We start from the raw sequence: 16,812 nt of genomic DNA, 5'->3' as shown, positions 1-16,812 counted from the left end.
GGATGGGATGAAGGAATGGGGTGGGGTGGATGAGATAGGATGAGGGAATGGGGTGGGATGGAATGAGGTAATGGAGTGGGATGGGATGGGGTGGGATGGGATGAGGGGATGGGATGGGGGATGGGATGCGATGGGATTGGGTGGGATGGGATGGGATGGGATGGGGAGGTGGGATTGGATGGGATGGGATTGGGTGGGATGGGATGAGGGAATGGGGTGGGGTGGGATGGGATTGGATAGGATGAGGGGATGGGATGAGGGGATGGGATAGGATGGGATGGGATGGGATGAGGGGATGGGATGGGATGATGGGATGGGATGAGGGGAGCCTGTCCACAACTCAACATGCCGGAGGGAGAGAAAGGGTTTCAAGGCTGGGTTTCCTCCCCTGGGACACCGGGCGAGGGTTTGCAGAGGCTCCCCCGGCCCAGGGAGGGCTCAGGCACGGGCAGGGCTTTGCCGGGCACCGCGGGAGGATTAAAGCAAAGCAGGAGGCTCGTCCAGCGAGAGACCCTTCCTGGCACGGGCTCTACATTCCATACATTCCTACCTTCTCGCAGGTAAATCTTTGAAGAACTCTTTTTTTTTTTTCTTTTTTTTTTTTTTTAGGTTTTTTTTAAGGTTTTTTTTTGTCCCTTTTTTCTTTTTTTTTTAGAAAAGTGCTTTGCTGGGTTCTGCAGGAGGGAGGGCTGCTCGCGGTTCGTTTTCCTCTTTTCGAGGGACAACTTCTCTCCCTGCCAACAAGGAACCTCCCCTGCTCAAGGAAGTGCTACTTTCAGTCACAAGGTCAGGGTAAACACGTTTTTCAAATGTAAAGCAGTTTCAACTGTTTAAAGCACAACCATAGGGATGCGAGGGAAAAAAAACAACCAAAAAACCAACCAAGCACTTTGCAAGAATTAAATAAAGCATGTAATAAATACGAATCATAAACTTCTGTACACAGGAGCAAGGGTTTGGGGTTTTTTTCTCTTTTTTTTTTTTTAATTGTTTAATCAATATAAAAAAAAAGGTTTTTTTCTCTGTTTTGCTTTTGTTTTCAGTGCATCTTCTTCCTCTTTAAAATGCTTAACCCTTTCCTTTCTGCGTCTCTCAGGCCCAGGATTACGCACACCTAAATGGCAAAAAAGACAAGGTCTAACAAACCCCCTTTCCAAAAAACTCTAAAAAAATATTCACAGCCTCAAACAGTTTTGTACATTTCAAGCAACAAAAGGTATAGAAAAAGGCACAAGTAACTGCATACATGTGGAGATAATACCAGACTGGGACAAAGAAAACCAGGAATTTTCCATGGGTTTGGTCATCCACTAGAGTGCTTCTTATGATTATACTAAAGGAAATAGTGTTGAAAATGTCTGTTGATTTTACAGAGGAAGCCTAAAGGTGGAACAGCTGGCGGAGGCTTAAGTACTTCCCGTGTTTTCATCCACCTTTTTGTGAGTTTGACCTAAATCGGAGTGCTCTGGGTGTGGGCTGCTCGCGCCGGGCTCTCCGGAGAGGTTCCTGGGGCGCAGGGAGCAGGGCTGGGCCTGGGGGTGGCCGGGGGGGGGTTCCAGCGAGGGGACGGCTGAGATGAAAGTGCAGGGTGGTTCCGGAGGGGTGCTCGAGCTGCCCGATTGCTGCTTGCCCGTGGGTTTGGAGGGGTCGTCCCCGCTGGCTGAGGGCTCCGGAGAGGGCTCCTGGGGGATGCTGGGGCTGGCTGGGGACACCGAGGGCCCCGTCTGCTCCGCTGGGCTGGGCTCGGCCTCGGCCGCGGGCTTGTGCTCCTCCTGCTCCTGCTGGAGCTCACTAGTCCTCATCTTCTCCTCTGAGAAGCCACCACCCGCCGGCTCCGGGGACAGAGTGTACTTGGAGACCTTCGCAACGGGGGACACGGACGCCGATGACGGCTCTGGAGGGGTTTGGGGCTCCTCGTCCCTCCTGGGAGCCCGGCTGGGCTGGGCGAGGCCGCTGGCTGCAGAGGCGAAGTGTCCCGCTTGGAGGGACAGCACGGGGCCGGGCACCAGGCTGGCGTGGGTGCTGGGCCTGGCCTGCACCATCTGGATGCCCCCAATGGGGATCATGGGGTACGGGGTCCTGGCGAGCTGCTGCGAGTGCAGCGGGAGGTGGCTGAAGACATTCTCCTCCCCTCGGCCGGGAGCGTGGAGGTCGTGAGGGGCCTGCAGGGGCCGGGGGCACGCGGGCTGCGGGGTGCCAGGGGAGCAGGGCGGGCTGCGGGGTTCCATCTTCTGTGCCGGGGGGGAAAAGAAAGAGCTGGGTCAGTGCAGCACACGAGTGATGGCCTCAGCAGCAGCAATGCTCAGTGCAAGGACTGGGGTTAGCGTTTTATTCGGATCTGAGGGAGGTCAATCAACTGAGGGAGATGTGGAGCCCCAAACCATTAAGGTGAGAGCAGCAAAAACCACAGCGTTTCCCTTCTGGGTACAAATATGCCCCTGGTGTGTTGGGGAACAGATCCAGGGATTTGGCTTAGGCCTGGATCATTATAAAAGCAGAGAATTCTTTAGTTGGAAGGGACCTTTAAAGGTCATCTCGTCCAACCCCCTGCCATGGCAAGGGACATCTTTAACTATCCCAGGTTGCTCCAAGCCCCAATGTCCAACCTGGCCTTGGGCACTTCCAGGGATCCAGAGGCAGCCACAGCTTCTCTGGGCACCCTGTGCCAGGGCCTCACCACCCTCAGAGTAAAAAACATCCTCCTTAAATCCAATCTGAATCTCCCCTCTTTTAGTTTAAAACCATCACCCCTCGTCCTGCTCTCAGAGCTGCCTCGGAAATGCTGGCAGAGGATGCCAGTGTTTGCTGCCAGCCGAGCTGCTTCGGATCCCTGTCAGTGCAGGGGGTTCCCGAGAGCCCAGAATGAGGTTATTAATTAATTTATTTATTTGTCTGGTTTGACTGTGCTTTCCTAAAGCAGGATCGCATCCTCGCAGCTGCTGAGTGCAGGGATGCTTCCAGTGAGAGGCGGCACCAACTCCGGCACGCCCAGCAGTGGGTCCCCACCACCACCCTCACAGGGTGCTCTGTGCAAATCAAGGGTTCCGACCCTACATTTTACCTTTTCCTCTTTCTCTCTCGGTGCTTCCCATAGTTTCCTAACGTACATCATGGAGAGATATGTGGCTAAACAGAAACGGATTAATTAGTGATGAGGTTACGACTAAATCCCTGCACAGGACTCCCAAGAAGAGGAAGCAACAGAAACTGAAATCAACTTTCCATTAAGATGGGGTTGGAGATAAAATGTGAGGATCCACGTGTGAGGAGGGCACATTTCTTTGTAGGATTATGGGGAATAACTCCCTGATCCTGTGAGCTGGATCTCTGAAGAGGCGGCAGAGGAAAGCGGCAAAAGAGAACAGGAAAGAGAAAAAGGAAGAGCCACCAAAGGTAGGGTCAGCAGGGACAAGGTCAAACACTGTCACTTATCCACAGGAAGTCTTGGCTAAATCACTTTAGGGATGCTGGGAAACCCCAAACAAATATTTCAGTGGTGCAACAATCACCACAAGGAGAGACTGCCCTAAGCAAGGGCCTGTGGGAGGAGAGATGGTCGTGGTGAGACTTGGCAGAGCCTGACACTGAAACCGAGCTAAGATCATCCTCAAGCCCTGTTTGGGATCTGACAAATCCTCCTCTGGTCTTTCTGTCTCTTGTGGCCTTAGCAGGAATGTTAATTTTGCAATGAAAGCCCAGCTGTCCATCATGCTGGTAAACAGGAAGTTTTCCATTCAGGTTTTTTGCTGTTGCTTTGGAGGCACATGGAAAATCAACAGTGGTGGCTCTGGGTGCAGAAAAGGAGCAGGAAAATGAAGCCAAAAGGTAGAAGTGAACAAAGGTGGGAATGGCAGACAAGCAGGACTTCAATCATTGTCTCCTACTGTGGATTTGGGAGCTGAGGGGATTTGCTCCAAGCAGAGGCAGCAGAAAGTTATCCTGACAGAAGAGCTGAAGGATGGGGGTTCCCAGAGCCCTGAGATTCACCATGAGATGTGAATTGACAGGAGAGGGAAACGGCATTAAAGGAAGCCAAAGTTTGGGCCTAAAATAAAGGAAAGTCTCTGAGAAGGTGAGACAAAGGCTCAGAGTGGAAAGGAGGAGGAAGGAGGACGGAAGATTGTCATGGGCATGGGAGAAAGGTCTGCAGAAGCCCTGGCTCAGTACCTAGGGTGGCAGGGGCTCTCTAAAGGCCTCTCTCTCCCCAGGGCAGTCCCTGAGGGCTGGAGTCTCTCCCCACAGCGAGTGGATCTCACGTTCATCAGCACAACTGACAGCAGAGCCCGGCACTCCCGCAGGAAGGGGGAATATTCCACCAAAGCCCACATCCATCTGCCTGCAGCACAGGAACGGGCGAGTTCCCTTCACCCACAGGATCTCCAGCAGAGAGATTAAATAATGTTCTGGGCCCAGTGGGAACCCCCTCGCTGTGCTGAAGAGAGAAGCCAGATGAAATGAGAGATGTCCAAACAAACCTTTCTCAGCAGCTCCCCCAGCAGAGCTGGCTGTGGGTGGACACAGGGCTCAGCCAGGGCTGCCTCAGAGCTGCCTCAGGTCACTGACCAGTGGAAAATGGTCACAGCTCCACCCCAGCCAGGGAAACCTCAGGGATGGGAATGAAATTCCCAGGAACAAAAAGGCTCTAAGTGACAATTAATCATTAAGAGGTTGTCCTTGCTGATTGTCCCGGCAGGCCTGGCTGGCCCAGGGGTGGGAATAACCCCTCGGAAAAGGGATAACTTTATTTCTTTCCAGCTGAGAAGGGCAGGACCCAAATGGGTGCAAAACCCACTGCTGTCCCCTGTCCCTGTGCACTTCTGCATCACAGCCTTCACCAAAAACCCGACCAGAGAACACCCTGTGGGGAGCAGAGGGCAGCAGGGCTCTGGACTTACCAGCTTGGACTCGTAGAGCTGTAAGTTTTTGCCAAAGAACCTGTGAGGTAGAGGCATCGAAGAGAACATCCCGGGCTGGGCTTGGTAGGAGCTTGGAACTTTGTCCTCCGCTGATTTGCTGGTGCCAGGCACGTCCTCTTTCCCAGGGGATGGATACCTGGACAGCTCCAAGCAGCCTGGAGACAAGACTTTCTTCAGGGAGAAGTACCTCAGGGATGCCATCTCTCTGCTGGGCGACGAGTGCCTGCCAGGGGACACTTCTCCGTCTGGGGGGAGGGCTGTCCTCGGGGACAGCTCCCTCCGGGGGGACAGGTGCCTGCTGGGCGACAGCTCGAGCCTTGGGGACACACACCTCAGGGGAGACGCCTCCCTCCTGGGAGAGAGGCGCTGGCAGGGGGACAGCCCCCTCCCTGGGGACAGGCACCTCAGGGAGGACAGCTCTGCCGTGGGGGAGAAGCGTTTGGGGGAGGTTTCGTTTTTGGTCAGTAAGTGCTTCCTCGCTATCATTGGTCTGCTGCTGCCACCCCCTCTGCCACCGTCCTGGCTCGGGGACCACCTTTTCCTCGGGGAGGTGTCTTTGGAGGTCGACAGGTCCATGGCCAAGGACATCGGTGGCCTCGTGACAGACTCTCTCTCAGCAGGAGCCAAGTGCTCGGTGGAGGTCAAAGCTGGTCTGTGGAGGCTCAAGAAGCTGTGGCACACAGCAACGTCGCTGCTGTCTGCTGACCACTTGCTTTCCAGCCCTGAGGAGGAGGAGGAGGAGGCCTGCTGGCCTTCCCCCGCTTTCGGGGTGCTGGAAGCAGCTTCTCGAGCTGTGGATGGTGCCGTGTCAGTGCCTTCCTCTTGGGAAGATGGGGAGCCCCCTGAGGAGTGCAGCAGGAGGGTGCCGTGTTTGCCTTCGGGCAGCTTCAGGGCTGGCTCGTCTTGGCTCTCCTCTTCCTCCTCGTCTTCCTCGTCCTCATTGTCGTCATCGTCGTCGGATTCCTCGAGGTCTGAAAACTGGTGTTCCTCGATGGGCTCAGATCCCTCCCGCCCCTCAGAGTCCTGGAAAAGGTCTTCACTGGTTCCTGGAGGCAAACACGAAACAGAGAGTGTAAAACACACGTTCAGGATCTATTTTTGTGCTAAATCTGCCCCTAAAACACACGTAAGGGGCTATTTTTGTGTTACATCTGCCCCTAAAACACCTGTAAGGGGCTATTTTTGTGCTAAATCTGCTCACAAGCTCTAAGGGCACTGGAGGAGACAGGACCCAGCTGTTTCCTAGGTCTGATCATCTCCTGCTTTGAAACTGCAGCCTTGCCCTCCCTGCCAGCTGCCCTGCTGATGATCCCAGTAGATCCCAGTGAATCCCACTCCACCCCAGTTCCAGCTCTGTCAGCACCCACAGCCCTCAGGCCCTGCTGGGCACCTGCCACACTCTTGATTTGCTCTAAAATGCAAAAAAAACCAACCCTTTAATAGATGAGAACAGCAGCACCCCCATCCTTCAGTGGAGTTTGATGATTATTTGTGGCAGTGGTGACTCCAGAATATCCACAGTTGCCAAAATATGGCAAGCTCCACCTGTTGGGCCTTTTCCTGCCTGGATTTTTAGGCTTTTAGGCTTTAGGCTTTCCAGCAAGGCTTTTTAGGCTTTCTCTAAAAATCGAACAACAGGGTGGAAGGAACCTCTGTGGATTTTCCTGTGGTAGGATAAATTCCAGCTGTGGTTCGGAGGCTTCTGTGGGGCAGAGGATTTGGGGCTTTGTAAATCAGAGCTTGGGGGCAGTGAGGAGGATAAAAAAAGCAAATTTTACAGGATTTAAAATATTTCTGCAGGTGAAACCACATCTCTCTGCTGCTTGAAGGGCCAGCAGGAGCTTTCGGGGCTGGGTACCGAGCTTTCAACGCTCAGAGAAAAATCTGCTTTTCCCCTGGCAGATGCGCAGGGCTGCTGGCAGCAGGACAGGTCCGTCGGGAACAGCCACTGGATGTCACTGCAGCTCAACAGAACCGCCCTGCCAGGGCCGCGGGTCCCCCTGCTCCGGAGGGGCTGGAAATGTTCAGCTGTGCCCGCGCCAGGCGCCCGGAGATGCAGCGGAGCTGCTGGGACACGCTCGGATCCCGGCGTGGCCCGGGTGCTGCTGTGACACCTGTGTGTGACAAATTGCATCGCTTCAGCCCGGGACACGGCTCCTCCTGCGCCCAGCCTGGAACAGGTCCCCGTTCAGAGGTGCCACTGCCAGCAGCACCAGCTGGAGGGGGCATTAAAGGGAGCCGAGCTGGGCCGAACCTGCTGCAGCAGCCAGGGTGGCTCCAGAGGGGACACGGCCGCACAGCACGGAGTCCCTGTGAGGGACTAAAAGGACTAATTGGGTTTATTTTGAACGCCAGGGCCTTACAAGGAACTGCTCACGAAGCGATTGGCATTCCCAGTCACATGGATTTTCCCATGGCTGATAATCCACCCAAGAGCCTGCCTGAAACCGGGAACGGAAAGGAGCATCTCATCTATCCCTCCAATATCCACGCAAAACATCCCTGCAGCAGTCCCTGAAGGCAGAGCTGTCCCAGCAGCTCTCCACAGGGAGGGATTCTGGCTCACATTGTGAAATCCTCCGCCGTGATGGGGGGATGCTGGGCCCGGGCTCTTTGCAAACTCCCAGAGGAGCTGAGCTCAGAACAAATATTATTCCAAACTCCCAGCTGTAGGCTGAGCCATGCATATTTCCTGCTTGGAAGAGGAACGCGTTTCACTGGCCGAGCTGTGAGCCAGCCCCAGACTCTGGTTTTGGGGCTGGGGACAGACAGGAGCTGTGCCTTGTCCTGGTGCTCTCCTTTCTTTGCCCCGGCCGGGACAGAGCAGGGTCAGGGTCAGGAGCGAAGGGAAAGTGAAGCCAGCCCCAAACTGGGGGAGCTGTTTGCGTTTGCCACCACGAATTCCAGCAAGGGAAACATCTCAGCGAGTCCTGGGACAGCCCCAGGGATCCTCTTTGGCCTCCTGACACCATCCCTGAGCCCGGGCTTCCAAAATTCATCCTGCTGGGCTCGTGGGGAGAGAAAGGGCAGGGCAGGGAGGGAGGAATGGAGGAAGGAAGGAGAGAGGGAATTAGTGGGAATGTGTCCTGCTGACAGCTTTGTCTGAGGTTGCATTTCATTGCGTGTGTGTTATTTATCCTCCCCAAATGGTGCCATCCCACCGAGCCCAGCCCAGGCAGGAGTGAGGAATTCTACTCCAATCTCCTTTTATAGTAACACCCCTTGCTTTCTGCTGCCCCTTAAATAGAAATACAAACAATCAAGTGAAATACAACTCCGGTTTAAAATAATCCAGGGAGTTTTAGGAACGGCTGCTCCCTCCCCGCCTGCCCCCAGAGGAAAGCACGGCAACCTTCCTGTGCTGCTTTGTGTCATGTGGAAATTGGAGCCATTATTATTATTATTATTATTATTATTATTATTATTATTTAATTAAAACAGTACTTTTAGTTCTGGTTCTGAGCCTCTTTGCAAGGAAGAGAGAGGACACAGGGGAGGGCGCTTTGCAGCCCCTCGCCCTGAGAACGGGGGCTGTGGTCACAGCTGGATCTTGGATTTCTCATGCACCTTTCTGTCATTCCTGGGTTATTTTCTCATCCATCCAAACAGCCCTGACCACTAGAGGACAAAATCCCATTTTCTGCCCGTCTCCCTGGCTGCTGTATTCAGTATTTACTCGACATTTGTGAGCAATGGGCCTCTCTGCTCGCAGAGCAGAATATTCCCATTTCCAGCAGAAGTCCAGTGTTGGCTTTGACCAGGTGGGAGGGAAGCTGGGAGGAACAAAAGGAAACCTCCTGTGATCCCAGCCCTCCCAAGGGCACCTTTGTGCACCTCCTGAACACCCACACAGGGGCTCAGCAGCAACGGGAGCAGGAAATGGGCTCCAAATCCCAAATTCACACGGATTGCTTGCACAAAGTCCAGACACACTCCAGGGGCAGCTCTGCAGCCAACCAACACCTGGAGGGGAGACCCTCCCCGGCAGCCTCAGGCAGGGAGGGGTCAGTGACTGAGTGATGGCCAAGGCAGAGCCCCCCAGCTGATGGGGCCGTGGTTTGGGCTGAGAGCTCTTCCAGCTGCCCTGGGCATGCCAGGGGACCTTCCTTAGAATTCCTCTTTCCATGAGGCCATCACCTGACAGAACTCCTTTTCGCAAGCTTTCACCCATCCCGACTTCCACAACAACGCTGGGTGCATTAACCCTGAGTGATCCAGGGATGAATGGCCGGGGAAGTCAGGACTGGAAGCACTGCCCTGAGCTGCTGAAGGGAGCCCCTGTGTCCTCAGAAGGCTGCAGCTCCACGGAGCGTAAATAGGACGCTGGATTTGCGGGTCTCCAACAGTGACACACACCGGGATGAATTGGTTCTATGATGGAAGGGTGTAAAGTAACAGTCGTTCTTTCAGAAGTGTGAAATGAACCCTTGGGATTCACCTTCCTGCTCCCCCTTCCTGGCTTTGATCATGGAATGGTTTGGGGTGGGAGGGACCTTAAATCCCATCCCATCCCACCCCTGCCATGGACAGGGACACCTTCCACTGTGCCAGGCTGCTCCAGCCCCAATGTCCAGCCTGGCCTTGGGCACTGCCAGGGATCCAGGGGCAGCCCCAGCTGCTCTGGCAATTCCATGCCAGCCCCTGCCCACCCTGCCAGGGAACAATTCCTGCCCAAGATCCCACCCAGCCCTGCCCTCTGGCACTGGGAAGCCATTGCCTGGCTCCTGGCCCTGAATCCCTTGTCCCCAGTCCCTCTGCAGCTCTCCTGGAGCCCCTTCAGGCCCTGCAAGGGGCTCGCAGCTCTCCCTGCTGGAGCCTTCTCCTCTCTCCCAGCTCTCCCAGCCTGGCTCCAGAGGGGCTCCAGCCCTGGAGCAGCTCCGTGGCTTTAGGGATCTGCTGAAGCAACACCAAAAGGGGGTGTGAGAGCAGGGACAGATCTCAGTTAATCAATTATTTTATGTGAGTCCCTGGGATGAAAGGGCTCTCCAGCGATGTTCCACGGCAGGAGCCTCCCCGTCCTGCTGTTCACACCACACCAACACTTCTCCCTCGGGATGACAACTGCAAAATCCCTGGCTGGGTTTTGGCTGTACCCTCCTGCGGGAAGGGCAGAGCAAAGCACCACCTGCGTCTGCCTGGTGCAGAAACAGCCCCCCAGCCTGCAGGGCCGCCAAAGGGCCGCCCCCACGCTCACATTCAGCACTTGGAGTGATAAAGCATCCCCCAGACCCCAATCCAGGCTGCCAGGAATGGTTTTTTCCCCTTCACCCTCCAGCCCGTGGTTGCAGCACCAGGGTGGGGCTGCACAGCCTCGCGCATGGAATCCTCGGGGCTGGGATCGCCCTTGGGGTGGGATCCTCGGGGCTTGGGATCGCCCTTGGGGTGGGATCCTCGGGGTGGGATCCTTGGGGTGGGATCCTCGGGGGTCTCATTTTGCTGCTTTGGAGACTCCCTCCAGAGCCATGAAAGGCCCGAGCTCCTTCAGAGCATGGCAGAGACACCCTGGGATACCAACAAGGACTTCTCATGCCGCAGATTCCCTGTTTATTGGGATGCACGCACAGAGAACTGAGCAGGACCGGCTCTGCCCATCCCTGCCCATCCCTGCACCACCAAAAACTTCAGGCAGGCACAGAACCAGAGCCCTTAAAGCCAGAAAATTCCTCTGGGACCACCAACCCCCAGCAAGGAGACCCAGGCTCACACTTCCCCCACGGATGCAGCTCCCAGCACGGCCCCACGCACACAGAAACCCCTGGAAGGAGCCTGGGGGGGACAAAACTGCTCCCATCTGTGGCAGGACGTTCTGCAGAGCAGGGCTGGGCCCTGGCTGGATGCTGCCCCTCCCTCAGCACCCACAGCAGCTTTAGAAAGGGGAAGGTTTTACCTTCTTCGGCTTCCAGATCCACCAGTGAAGATACCAACACGCCCAGCTCCTGACATTTTTTGCTGTGGGCCTTTGACTTCATGTGTTTAGTCAGATTCCCTGAAAAGAAGCAGAAAATGTATTTTACTCAAATATGGCTCCTTTCCCCCCCTTTTTTCCCTTTTTTTTTTCTTTTTTTGGTTTTTTTTTAGATTTTTTTTGTATTTTCTTCTTTTTTTCCCCATTTTGCAAGCTCAGCAGTCACAAGCCAAAACTCTCTCTGAACCAGAGTAAGGTCCCTGACTGTCCCCAAGCCCCTGCCCACTGCAAATACCCTGTGACACAAGGCCAGGTCCCCCCTTCTCTCCCTCTGCTGCTGCCCTGGAGTGCAGCAGGAGGTGCTGGGGGACCCTTCAGGTGTTCTGCAGCCTGCAAAAACTGCTGGGGCACAGTTTTGGGGCTGGGGGAAGAAAAGGCCTGGGTTTTTTCAGCTGTGAGGGTGCAGCAAAGGAAAAATGGCAGGAAAGCGGGGATGGGAAACACATCCCAGCGTGGCATCACCTCCAACCTCATCCCAACACAGCCCTGCCTGCCTGGAGGTGAGGGGATCCTCAGCACCACAGCGCAGAGCGGTTCCACCCTGGAAATGTTCCAAAAACGAGCGGATGTGGCACCTGGGGACACGGGGCAGGGAGGGAGTGGTTGGGCTGGAGGATCTTGGAAGGCTTTAACAGGTTTAATGGTTTTATCATTCCACGATGAAATGAGGGTTTGAGCTGCCAGCAAGAGGGAAAACCCCCCCACATTCCCGTTTTCCCCCACAAGGATGGCTCAGGTGCTCTGGAATGCACCAAAGGACCAGGCCAAAGCTCTCGGCTCCTTGAGCAGGAGGAGCCTTGGACACCCTCTGGAATTCAGGAATCTCTGGGAAGGGCAGCCCCCGTGGGGGAGGGAATGCCATGGGAGGTCACTGGGGGCTGCTCTGGGACAGGGAGGTGGGCTAACTCCTGGGCACCACAGAGCACCTCTCTAATTCGACCTCCCACACTACAGGCAGGTTAATTAGACACTAATTAACCCGACTTTTAGCCCAGGGAATGCTGAACAAAGGGGAGCGTTTGCTGGAGGGGGAGAAGCAGGCGGAGGGGGGGAACAGACAGGAAATGAAGGGAGGAGAATTCAAGCAGAAATGTCCCATTTTCCCTTTCCTGTCTGACAGCTCTTCCTAAAATCCCAGACTGCGACTGGGATGGACCTTAAAGCCCATCCAGTCCCACGGGCTGCGACACCTTCCACTATTCCAAGTTGTTCCAAGCCTCATCCAGCCTGGCCCTGGACGCTTCCAGGGATTTATGGGCTGAGGGGATGATGAGAAGAAACCTGGGCCCTGCTGAAGGAATGTTTGAATTTCCCAGCGCTGGCTGAGCGTTGCCCGTTCCCTGCTGTGCCCTCAGCCTTGCTGCCACTGACACCTGAGGGCACTGAGGGGAACCAGGCTTGGCTTTCTCACCAAACAATTAAAAAAAAAAAAAAAAAAAAGGAAAAAACTGAATTCTCCCACTTTATTACAACCTCCAGCTGAGGATGGAGGTCCTGCCCTCCAAAGTGCCCAGTCCCTGAACTGGTGGGAGCACAGAGAGTCTCTCTGAGCCTCTTCTGCTGCTGCTCTGGATATTTGGGATAAAAAAGCCACTGTTTGCTGGAGCAGAGCATTACCCGTGGTGCCCTCACCTCTCAGAGAGTGCCACAACCACCCAGCTGCCACCTGGATTCCTCCTTAGTCCATGAATTATTGATTTCAGCCCATTTCATACAAAGTGGAGCAGCTCCAGCAGGGAAGACCATGGGAGACAAAGGCTGACTCTATATCCCTCTGTAGCTGGCACCCAAGCTGGATGTGGATCCAGGGGATGTTTAATAATTTAAATGCAGCAAAACAGCTCCAAGTAAGAGAGATTTATTATTTTTAAGCCTCGTGTTTAATTCCCCTTAGCCCCATGGTCAGGACGCTCAGGTGTGAAGATGAGGCCGGCCTGGCTCAGCTCCCTGCTCCAAATCAGAGTCCTTTTTCTCCACCCCAAACCAGGAGTTTTGCTGTGGCCCCAAACCCACCCTGTGAGCCAGAAGTGTGTTCTCATGGCCACCTCTGCTCCCAGTGAATCACCATTGCCTGAAAATGAAAAAAAAAGCACCCAACCAGTCCAAACTGCGGCCTCATGGAGCTGGAATTTGGTTTTGGAAGTGAAAAGCAGCACAAACACAAACTGAGTCAGCGTGCTGAAATCCACCCTGTGCTGCCGCCTGCCCAGCAGGGCACCTCACAGCCCGGCTGGCAGAAATGCCCCATCCCCGCTCAGCCAGCACAGCAAAATCCCTGCCTGGAGTCACCCCAAGGGCAACAAACACAAAACCAGCCCAGGGCAGTGCCTGCTGTGAGCAGGGGCTGATGTGGGGATCCAGCTGAGCAGGAGGGGACATCCCCTGGAGCTCTGGTGTGGCCCCAGCCCCAAAAGCAGCCCAGAAATCCTCTGTGCCACAAGCACCGGGCTCTGGAAACACCAGGAGGCAACAGCAGGAATTCCTGAGGAGAGGGGGGCTGTTCGGTGCCGTGCTTGGGGACTCCTCACTGGCACTCCGAGGCCACTGTGGCCACCTCAGGTGTCCAAAGGTCCAGTGGCCCCTGTCCCTGTGGAGCTGCAGGACCTGGGCAGGGCTCCCAGAGCCCTCCCTGCACCTCAGCAGCTGCTGGGGTTGAGAAGCTGTGCCAGGAGCCACCAGTGTCAGCTCCTGTTCTCCTTTCTGTCCCAGTGTGTGGCTTCTGCCTTCCCTCCCTCCCCAGCCCAGGCACTGCCAGCCCCCAGCGCCAGCAAATTCACCCCAAACACCAAAGCACCAACTCATTCCAAGCTTTACTTTCCTTCCTCTTCAACTTCTTTTTCCTCTGCTCTGTCCCTTCCTTCTCCCCCCCAGGTAAAGCCAAGATCCTCCTGCAAAGCTCGGGATGCAAATCCTGCACACACTCCCGGAGAAATCCCAACAGAACTGGGGTGCTGCATCCTTTCAGGGAAGGGAGACTCAGCAGGCCAGATCCTCATCTGCCCCCTCTGCATCATTTGAAGGAAATGAAGAGCTGGATGCTGCTTCCCACCAGCTGAGAAGCTGAGTGATCATCCTGGGAGCAATCTGGAGGACAAGGATATTTGTCTTATCAGGGCTCTTCCTCCAGTCTGTGGTTTTTTTCGACCCCTTAATTAATGCTGGCAGGATGAAAGCTGCTCGAGTCCTTCGGCAGATTTCCAGTAAAATCAGCACCACTCTGCCTAAGTGAAAGCCGGACCTGGATCCTACAAGGGAAGGCTCATAGCTACTTGTTGCCTCGCAGAGTTCTGGCTCCCGAGTTAAAAAAAGGCCAAAAAAAATAAAAAAAGTAAGAAAACCACACAGCACTGCTTCCTTGGAAACCATGGAAAAAATATCTCCGAGGGAGCAAGAGAGACCAGCAGGGAGGCTGGGTTTAAACAGCAGAGGAATTGCACTGAACCCTGAGCAGGTGAGTGCTCCTCTCTGGGGATTGTTTACCAAAACCCTCCCAGATTTGAAATAAACCGGCTCTATTTAAAAAAACCTCAGGAATTCTTGGGAGCTGCGAGCCCCCAGGAGGAGCAGAGGCAGAGCGAGCACGGCTCCCATTACGCCTGCCCAGAACTATGTGCTACAGCTGCTTGAGCTCTGCCGATGCTGTGAGGTCTTACTGGGGACTTAGAGCAGCTTAAATGCCTGTGTTGTTTGGAGAAAGCCGAGCCTCGAGCCTTCCAAAAGCACCTAAAGCAGCTTAATGGGGGATAGAAGTGATTTCCCAGCTAAATTTCATGAGGGAAATGAATTTTTTTTTTTGGAAGAGCTGTTATCATCCTCGCAAGGTGACGGAGTTAGAGCAGAGCGCAGGGAGCCGAAGCGTTGAGACTCCTGTCAAAGCGATCCTGTCTGTGCTGGGGGTGCACCGTCCTTTCTGTTTCTGCCCTTTAACCTGATCAATTCAGCAACAGCCAAAAAATAAACTCAAAAAAACCATGAAATGACCGAGTGCAGGAGCTCAGCGTGGAGGCAGCACCGGGACACAAACGGTCGCAGCTTCCCAGGATTAGCAATTGTCACGTCCCTCTTTGAAAATCATTCACCAGGAGAGCAGCAGCTTCTCTGGAAGGAGGAGAATCCCACAGAGCCGGGCTGGGAGAGCTGGGGGTGCTCAGCTGGAGAGGAGAAGGCTCCAGGGAGAGCTGCGAGCCCCTTGCAGGGCCTAAAGGGGCTCCAGGAGAGCTGCAGAGGGACTGGGGACAAGGGATTCAGGGCCAGGAGCCAGGCAATGGCTTCCCAGTGCCAGAGGGCAGGGCTGGGTGGGATCTTGGGCAGGAATTGTTCCCTGGCAGGGTGGGCAGGGGCTGGCATGGAATTGCCAGAGCAGCTGGGGCTGCCCCTGGATCCCTGGCAGTGCCCAAGGCCAGGCTGGACACTGGGGCTGGAGCAGCCTGGCACAGTGGGAGGTGTCCCTGGGGTGGCACTGGGTGACTTTTAGGGTCCCTCCCACCCCAAACCGTTCCAGGTTTCTGTGATTTGCTGGGAGATGCACTCACACACGGAGAACCAGCCATAAATGATACTCTGTGTCCCAGATAAATCCTTGAAACAGGTTTTACTTGGGATTTAAATACTTCACAGGCCTTGATTTAGGTCTTGGTGGGGAGATAACGTCCCCAGGTGAGACTTTAGGAGGAGGAAAGCTTTAATTTACAGAACTCATTGGGCAAAGGAGTTCAATTTTTTAAAAAATCAATTCTTATATTTTATCCTTATTGACACAGATATTAAAGGAGTGAATTTGCACATCCTGCCTGTGTCCACACAGGCTATAAAATATCAGCCACCTCCTGGATCAGGCCTATCCCTCGCACCAGCTAAAGGCTGATTTTCCAGAAAGTTGCCCTGGATTTGCAGCTTTCCCAATCCTAACCCTGAGCAGATTTCCCATGGAGACTGAGACGTCAATGGCTGCACTGGCTAAAGCACACACCCCTGAGTATTTCACTGCAAGTCACCAGTCCTTTGCTTCCAGCCCTGATTCCTGGATTTTTTTCCCTTTCCCTGGAGAGTTCCAGAGCCCTTTTTCTCCGTGTTTCATCTCCTGGCTGGACCACTGGGACATTTTCTGCTCCTGGCCACACACCCCACAGGATGTCCAGGCAGCAAATCCCTGAGGAGAACTCTGTCCCCATCCCTTGGGACATCTGTGACATCCTCAGGAGCACAGGGACCACACCCAGCAGCTCCCCAGGGACCACACCCAGCAGCTCCCCAGGGATGCTCAGCCCCTTCCCCTCCTCCAGGCCGCTTAGGAAGGGCCCCAGCCCTCCGGATATTTTGGGAATGTGTCCATCCCTGTGCCCTGCAGGGAATTCTGCCGGGGTTTTCCACCAGCTGGACCCGCTCTGCGCCTTCCAGGGGAGGCTGAGGCTGCTGGAGCTGCAATAGCAACTAACTGTGCAGCCCTTTAAGGGCTTGGGGGGGGACACATTTAATATATTTAATTTATTATATTGAATATATTCACATGTGCAGTAACCTCGGTGCTGTCAGGGCTGATTTAAGGAACTGAAAATGAATTTATTAAAGACCCTGGCTGAGGCCATGGAGCAGTCTGGTGTCTGGGAAGTGTGAGTGGCCCAGACTGCGAAATGGGTGTCTCCAGCCAGCAGCACCGGTGTCCTTCACGCAGCTCCCTTTAAATTCAAATGAAGCTCCTCGTCCCTTCTGACCTCCAGGCAGAGGCAGCAGCAGCCACCCAGAGCTGTTCCACACATTTTGTCCAGAAATTCTGAGGAATTCTGAAAGCAACCAGGATGGGAGAGGGTGACGTGAGTCTGAAGGAGGGCAGAAAATGACTGGAAAAGGGGAATGTCTGCACAGGGGGCATTAATGTGCCAGCACTGCCCCTCGTCCCAGCTCACCCCGAGCAGCAGCGAGAGAGGGGAAGGG

General features: G+C 54.6%; 1 protein-coding gene across 2 annotated transcripts in view; it reads right to left on the bottom strand.

The window, feature by feature from the left end:
- Positions 1-249: 249 nt before the first annotated feature.
- HIVEP3 (HIVEP zinc finger 3) overlaps positions 250-16,812 on the bottom strand; it is a 71,309-nt gene continuing 54,746 nt past the window's right edge. The window contains exons 5-8 of one of the 2 annotated variants that reach the window (XM_039564697.1): positions 10,804-10,902; positions 4,896-5,962; positions 3,062-3,126; positions 2,179-2,231 (exon numbers count right to left, since the gene is read on the bottom strand). In XM_039564697.1, coding sequence (XP_039420631.1) covers positions 3,109-3,126; positions 4,896-5,962; positions 10,804-10,902 — 1,184 coding nt within the window. In that variant the 3' untranslated portion in view covers positions 2,179-2,231; positions 3,062-3,108. Of the gene's footprint in view, positions 2,232-3,061; positions 3,127-4,895; positions 5,963-10,803; positions 10,903-16,812 lie in introns of both variants that reach the window. The other variant, XM_039564696.1, reaches the window with a different exon arrangement.

Source organism: Corvus cornix, chromosome 23 (assembly GCF_000738735.6).
Source record: "Corvus cornix cornix isolate S_Up_H32 chromosome 23, ASM73873v5, whole genome shotgun sequence".
In the NCBI taxonomy this organism is placed as follows: Eukaryota; Metazoa; Chordata; class Aves; order Passeriformes; family Corvidae; genus Corvus; species Corvus cornix.
The sequence above is the reverse complement of the archived record's forward strand: the minus strand, read 5'-3'. Positions and strand labels throughout refer to the sequence as shown.